The sequence below is a fragment of the Ornithorhynchus anatinus genome, chromosome 11 (assembly GCF_004115215.2).
Source record: "Ornithorhynchus anatinus isolate Pmale09 chromosome 11, mOrnAna1.pri.v4, whole genome shotgun sequence".
Classification (NCBI taxonomy): domain Eukaryota; kingdom Metazoa; phylum Chordata; class Mammalia; order Monotremata; family Ornithorhynchidae; genus Ornithorhynchus; species Ornithorhynchus anatinus.
In genome coordinates this window covers 7,450,669-7,457,870 of record NC_041738.1, presented here as the reverse complement: position 1 = coordinate 7,457,870, position 7,202 = coordinate 7,450,669, and the positions used below count along the sequence as shown (strand labels likewise).

The 7,202-nt window shown below is 55.6% G+C and overlaps 1 protein-coding gene across 3 annotated transcripts in view; it reads right to left on the bottom strand.

Moving 5' to 3' along the window:
- Positions 1-203: 203 nt before the first annotated feature.
- The window catches only part of SALL1 (spalt like transcription factor 1), a 17,096-nt gene continuing 10,097 nt past the window's right edge, over positions 204-7,202 (bottom strand). For all 3 annotated transcript variants that reach the window (XM_029074858.2, XM_039913423.1, XM_029074857.1), the window contains 2 exons: positions 3,180-6,649; positions 204-1,820 (listed from right to left, as the gene is read on the bottom strand). In XM_029074858.2, coding sequence (XP_028930691.1) covers positions 1,380-1,820; positions 3,180-6,649 — 3,911 coding nt within the window. In that variant the 3' untranslated portion in view covers positions 204-1,379. The remainder of the gene's footprint in view (positions 1,821-3,179; positions 6,650-7,202) is intronic.

The window sequence follows — 7,202 nt, the reverse complement described above, 5'->3', positions numbered from 1 at the left end:
GATCCTAGAGAAAATCTTGGGACTCCAAGCAGACGTGAAAAAAAGTCTTGGCTGTGTGCATCATGCACGACTCCGCAGTCGCATATACCGAACATGCATCCACACACATGCCCGGAGAACTCACTGCTACTCGAGAAGGGAAAAGAAATTACAGTCACGGTCATCGCTAAATACAGATCTACTTTAAAAACACAGACACCACATTTCGTTTTCTCTGTTGCAAAAAATGTATTTGATTACTCAAGTAAAATTACAGTATCTCTGCTGTTAGTAGGTAATAAATGTTAAAGAAACTGGACCCCTTTTCCTTTCAACTTTCCAAGAAAGTGCATGTAACAGTCCAAGTTTTTTTTTTCCATACCTAATACAAAATAAACAAACACTATACCTGTTCCCTTGATCAAGAAGAAGAGTTTGCTCTTTTAAGGAACTTATGTACATTTTAATGAAAGTGATATTTCTTATTGTATATACAGGAGCATCTATATTTTTTCCACGGAAGGTTGTTCAAGATGCTATTCTTAGCAGCATTGTGAAATTCCAGCACATTTTCTATAATGAATATACCTACAAGGCAAAATGTTACGTCTCAGTTTCAACTACCAAAACAACACTTCTGTATCTTCTCTAATAATTTGCGTGCTTATTACTGTACAGAAACTTATTAACAATTAAGACGACTCAAGTAAAAAGCACAATACAAATAACAGTTCAAAACGGAAAGTGTTAAACCTACAAAAATTAAAGCAGTTTTAATTTTATAATAAAAATCAAAAACTGAGCCTTTTCCTAAGAACCACACTGTTCAGTCTGTACTTTCAGCTTTCAGTTCTTCCCTCAAATCTCTTTTGGAAGATTAAACAATTGTGTTTTGCTGCTAAAATATCCAGCAGGATCAAAGTGTACATTTATATACAGACTTTATTAGAGATCTAATGCATCACTGAGGCATTGCATCAACACCAGAGTTCGTGTTAAATTGGATATAGAAAATAAGTTAATACCAGAATAAGATCACCTAGCAGAACAGACTTTGCAACTGCCATAAATGTTACAGCAAGTTTACAACACTCTAGTCCGTTAGTATTTAGTTCAAAATACAGGAGACCAAAGTGGATGCTTTCATTTGTTTGCAAAGCAAGGTTATATCACTAATAAATAAGCTCTCTTAGAACTCTAGAAGTCGAACATGGTACAAAAGAATGTCTTAATAATGTTGTAGTTCATAGATCGGTGTTGGGGTGGAAAAAAACGGCAAAAAAACCAAAACGAAACCCAAAAGAAAAACAAACAAACAAAAAAAAAACCAAACAAAAAGCCCAAAGCAACCGTACGGTGTATTCTCTGCAGGAACGTTTTCTTCGTAAAGTTGGTTCTCTTTAATTTGTGACGATCTCTTTGTTTTCCTCCACGAAACGGGTAAAGCGGAAGTTTGTTCCATTTTCACTGCTTGCCATTTTCTCCAGACCAGCTAGAGGTGCATTCGGTTCAGCGTTCTGGAGCTTCTCCAAACTTCCCGTCAACCCGCTAATAGGTGAACTGCTGCCGTTGCCAAGGCTTCCAGGAATTGGAGGGAGGCCACCGTTCTGAATGACGGAGATCTCGTTGGTCTTCATAGCCAAGCCATTGGAAAGCGCGGCTGCATACTGATTCCAGAAGCTGGAAGGGTCCCCGTTTCCTGACCTTGCGGCCAAATCTTTCTGGAACATTTCTGGGAATTTTACAGGATTGCCTCCTAGGAACGTCATTGGACCATCCACGGAAAGTCTCCTGCCTCGTCTTGCCGGGGTGCTGTTCCACATATGGGTGCCCATGTGGACCTGAGAGGAGGAACAGGAGGAGGAGGAAGGGGGAGAGAGAGAGAAAGGTGTTATGATCAAAATCCACTCAGACTCATAACCAAGAACCAGACAAAGCTAACGGGTTCAGCGTCCATTCTCGTTATCTGAAGGGCACCGGCCAAGATAGAAGATACGATACTTTCCATCCAGCCAGTAATAACGTATATGTGTCATTCGGACACTCTCCCGAAACCCCCAGGCCTGGCTTCCTCCCCTCGAACGATGCCGTGCCTACTCTTTTTTTATTACGTGTATTTAACTTACAATGGCCTCGTGCAATCGAGCCAGTCGCAGATAGCTACTTTCAGGGTTAGAATTGTTATGTCCACTTTCATTGCCATGGTAAGGATTGTATCTGACACCCCGTACCCTATAAATGTCCTTTTCAGATGGAAGGAAGGTAACCTCCCCCCCTCCCCTACTGCCTGTCGGAGAACCTAGCGTGTAGACCGAACGGCCAGAAAGTAATTATTCATTCTCGCATTACTGGCAGCAATCTCCAGAGAAATACTCTGTCAACAGAAAGGCAAGTGGGCTCAACTGGTGCCCTGGAACTTAAGCCTGTTTGCTTTTTTCCTCCGGTCCATATCGGAAGGGAACGTAACGTCATAAATTATGACCGTACCTGCTAGCTATTGTATTTCGTTTTAAATCTCAGCTTGGCAGCGTAAGGAACGATAGAAGCGTACGTAAAGGAGGCCGCTGCTTTTGAAGAGGTCCACGCATCCCCCGAGCAGCGGGCCCTCTCTAATCAATACCCCACGGCAATGGGGAGGAGGGTGGGGGGGGGGCTGCCTTATTTGGTAGGTGGAGAAATTCACTCGGTGCACTTAAGCTAGGCAACGGAAACGGGTGGATGGACCAAATCACTCAGCCCGCCCCACGCCCAGCGAGGAGCAAACCCCTCGGCCGCCAGAATCACCGGGTCCTGCCGGGCAGAGTGGATGGAGCCCGGGGCCTGGCAGTCAGAAGGTCATGGGTTTTAATCCCGGCTCCGCCACTTGTCTGCCGCGTGACCCCGGGCGGGTCGTTTCACCTCTCTGTGGCTCAGTTATCCCGTCTGTAAAAACGAAGCTCGAGACTGCGAGCCCCACGGGGGGGGGGGGGGACGGGGACCGCGTCCGACTCAGTTTGCTCGTATCCACCCCGGTGCTTAGGACCGTGCCCGGCACGCGGTCGGCGCTTGGCGGACGCCACCGTCATCGTACCCCAAGTCTCTAGCGGTCACCGGGCGGACGACCCCGCCGCCGCTGCGTCTGAACGGGGCCCTCCGGGCGGGGCCCCGGGGGTCTGTGGGTCGTGGGGAGGGCGGGGCCGGGAAGCCCCCCAACCCCATACCTTAAGATTGCCTTTCGTGGTGAAAGCTCTCCCACAGATAGTGCAGGCGAAGGGCTTCTCCCCAGTGTGGGTCCTTTCGTGGATCTGCAGGGCGCTAGAGGAAGAGAAGGTCTTCCCGCACGTGTTGCAGTAGTGCTGCTTGGGGGTTCTCCTGGGGAGGGCGGGGAGCAGGACCGGCGAGGTGGCGGAAGAGGTCAGAGGCCCCGTGGGGGCCAGACCCGGGGGGGCGTCCTTGCTCTCCTGAGGGGAACCGTGCACGAAGCCATTCACCTCGGTCTTTATGAGCGACGACAAGGCGCTGGCGGGGAGGGCGGCAGAGTTCTGATTGGGGCCCATAGTGGAGCTGGGCTCGAAAAGTTGTGATGGTAGATCGCGCATCTGATGTGTCAACATGTGCTGCTTCAAATTACCCTTTGTAGAAAAGCCGCGATTGCAAACTGTGCAAATGAAGGGTCTCTCTTTGGTATGACTTCGGTAATGAATGTCCAAGGCACTCTGACAAGCGAACGTTTTGCCGCAGATGTCGCACGCGGTGTTTTTGAACTTCCCCCGGTCTCTGAAGGGGAAGAGCAGGCCCAAGGAATCCTCCTTGACGAGCTTCTCCGGGTGGCCGGACGTCAGATCGAGGGCCCCGCCGTTGGCCGGGGCGGGAGAGGGGCCGTCGGCGAAGTCGCCGGGCGGGGCCCTGGGGGGCGGCTTCTCGTCGACGCTCGGCGACTTGCCGTAGTCGTGGGAGCTGGCGGCCGGCGACGGGGCCCGCGTGGAGGAGGTGGACTCGGAAAGAGCCGGGCTCCCCGCGCTCTGGCTCTCCGCGTCGCCCCCCGCGGAGGAGGAGTCGTTGGTCAGCCCGTCCCCCTCCGCCGACCCGTTCTCCACGGACTTCAGGCTGGCCTGGAGCTGCTCGGCCAGGCCGGCGTCGATCAGCTTCATCTGGTTCTCCAGGGCGGCGATGCTGGACATCTCCGGGGGCAGCGGGGACGAGGCCGGGCTGCCGTGGGACGCGTCGGCCGACCTGGGGGTGCCGGGGGGCACGCCGCCGTCGGGGCCGTCCTCCATGTTCTCGTCCGAGAAGTCGTCCGGGTCGTCGAAGGTCTTCTCGTCGAAGGAGCCGGCGTCGGACTCCATCGACTCGGGGTAGCTGTGGTCCGCGACGGGGGTGTTGGGGATCTGGCCCCCCATGTGCATGCGGATGTGCTGCTGCAGCACGACGGCGTTGGTGAACTTCTTCTGGCAGATGGGGCACGAGTGCTGGACCCGAAGCGGGGGCATGGCCCGGTGCACGCTGTAGTGGGTCTTCAGGTTGCCCTTGGTGGTGAAGGCCCGCCCGCAGATCTTGCACTTGAAGGGCCGCTCTCCCGTGTGGGTCCGGTAGTGCATCTTCAGCGCGCTCTGGCAGCTGAGCACCCGGTGGCAGATGACGCACTGGTTGGGCTCCGGGGCCTTCTTGTCGATGTTCTCCACCAGCTGCTGCAGTTTGGAGGTCTCCGAGGCCGGGGCCGCGTCCAGGAGCCCCCCGAAGGGGAACCTGGCCCGGAACTGCTCCGACACGAGGGGCCCCAGCGGGCCGGGGAAGGGGGTGGCGGCGGGCCCGGGGCCCGGGTCGGCGGCCGGGGAGCCCACGGCGCTGCGGGGCCGCGGGAGGGGGCCCGAGGGCGGGGCCCCCTCCTCCGGCCCGAGCGGGGGCCCGTCCCCCCCCTCCGCCGCCTCGGGGAGCCCGCCGGGGTTCCTCGGGGCGGGGTCCGCCGCCCCCGGGTCGCTCTCGACGGAGGCCGGCGGGCTGCCGGAGGGGTGGCCGATGGGGACCGGCGGGGGCTCCTCCGTCTTGACGAACGGCGTCAGGGTGGGGAGCGTCGGGGGCAGCGGCAGGCCGACCGAAGCGGTCAGGGTGGGCAGGACGGGCTTGGCGTCCAGCCAGCTGGTGACGGGTTTCTCGGGGGGGATGGACATCCCGTAGGGGATCCCCGTACTGGTGGGGATGTTGTCCAGGTGCTCGGGCACCGGGTAGGGGTTCATCTGGATGTGGGGGTATTTCTCTTTGTGGCGCTGGAAGTGGACCTTCAGGTTCCCCTTGGTGGAGAACCTGTTCCCACATATGTTACATTTGAAGGGCCTCTCGCCGGTGTGGGAGCGGAGGTGGATCTGCAGAGCGCTGTCACTCCCGAACACCTTGGCGCAGAACCTGCACTTGTGTTTGAAGAACGCCTCGTCCGAAGCGCCCTTGGCTTCGAAAGCCGTGACGTTTGGTGGCTTGCTTTTCCTCTGCTGGGCCAGGGCGGACAGGGAGTTCAGGTCCTCCGCGGCGGTTCCCACGCTGGGCAGGGGGCTGGGGAAAACGGGGTTGCCGGGGGCGGGCTGAGGTAGAAGAGGATTCGATGCAGGACTTAACAAGCTGCTTATTGCGAAAGCTGGTGAGGAGGAAGAGGAGGAGGAGGAGGAGGAGGAGGAGGAGGAGGAGGTGGAGGAGGACGTCGCCGCCGGCAGGGCGCCGAGCTGGGGGCCCCCGACGCCCGAAGCCGCTTTGTCGGAGGAAGGGGCGGGGACCGCCGCGGCCAAGATGGAGATATTTGGAGACGAGCGATTGCCGGGCGGGATGACCGCGCTGCCAGGGTTGCTCTGAGGTAGCTGGATCGGAGGCAGGTGTTTCACACCGCCGATGCTGGCAGATTGGCTCGCGAGGCTCTGTGCTAATCCAGCTGCTGCCGCCAGCTGCTGGGATAAATGGGAGCTTAACGTGGACAGGGGGTTGGCAGATGTTCGTAAAGTACCTTGAGGAGAGCCGGAAGGCGTTGGCAGGTCGGCGTTTTGGGAAGCCAACAGCAGTATTTGGTGTCGGATCTGCTCGATCAGTTGCAACTGGTGGATCTGCTGCTGCTGTAGGGCCATGAGCTGCTCCATGAGGGCCGGGACGGCCAGTTTATGGGGGGAGGCCCCGTTGTGTCTCGCTTCCTGGGAGAACTGAGCGACGGCGACTTTCGTGCTCTGCAGGTTCTCGATGATGACGTTGCTGTTGATCACGGAAAAGTTGCCCAGAGCCGCCAGGTCCCCGATTTGAGGTAGAGAGGTTGCGATAGCTGAGGTACCCATCGAGGAGCTGTTGCTGCTTGTGATGCTCTCGTTGAGGCTCCCCGCATCACTGCCAATTCCGTGAGCGCCAGGGGCCTCCACCTCCATAGATTCTTCTTCTCTGTCAAGTTTGTTCTGCTCTGAAAGGTCACTGCAGTCTACTCGATCTGTGTTATTAACTAGGCCATTCATCTGTTCGTCAGGATTATCAGAAGGGGAGCTGGGGGAGAAGGTTTCGGAAGGAGACGCCGGATTTTCATTCACAATTAAAACTAATTGATTTTTAGTGCAGTTCTTCTTGTGTTGCAGGAGATCTGATAATTCAAAGAACTCGGCGCAGCACCTGCCGCAGACATGAGCCCCCTTGCTCTTAGCGCTTCGACCGGCCTGACCCTTCTCCGTGTCTCCTGAAACATCAAAAGGCGCGGGGTTAGGGAGGGAGCAGAAATACGGAAAGTCATTTCTTCGTCTGATTCTTCCCCGGTGGGTTGTTTCTTTTTTTTTTTTTTTTCATTTTTCCCCGCCCAGCCCCGACCGGCGGCTGCCGCGGCCTCGACCGCCCCCCGGTAAACCCACCCCGCCGCCGAGGCTCGGCTCGGGGCTCGGTCCCCCTCGGCGCCTTCCGCCCAGGGTTCCCTAACCGGCCCCACCTTCTCGGCTCGCCGTGGCCCTCGGATGATCCGTCAGAGACTTATCAGAGACGGTGAACTGAAACACCGGGGCCACGATGAAATTCCATAACCGAGTATTGATTTCCAATATTTCATACTCTTTATTGTCGCGTTGCCACCTTGCGCCGTGGAACGATTCAAAGGTCTCATTAGACTATCCAGTTCCTGTCAGCCTTACTCATTTTCAACCGATTCGAAGAAAGCGGTGACAGTCGGTCCTGTCACTAAACTAATTTGTAGTCATTCAGGTTCCAATCAGTTGTTGACAAGGAAAATAAAATGCATATCA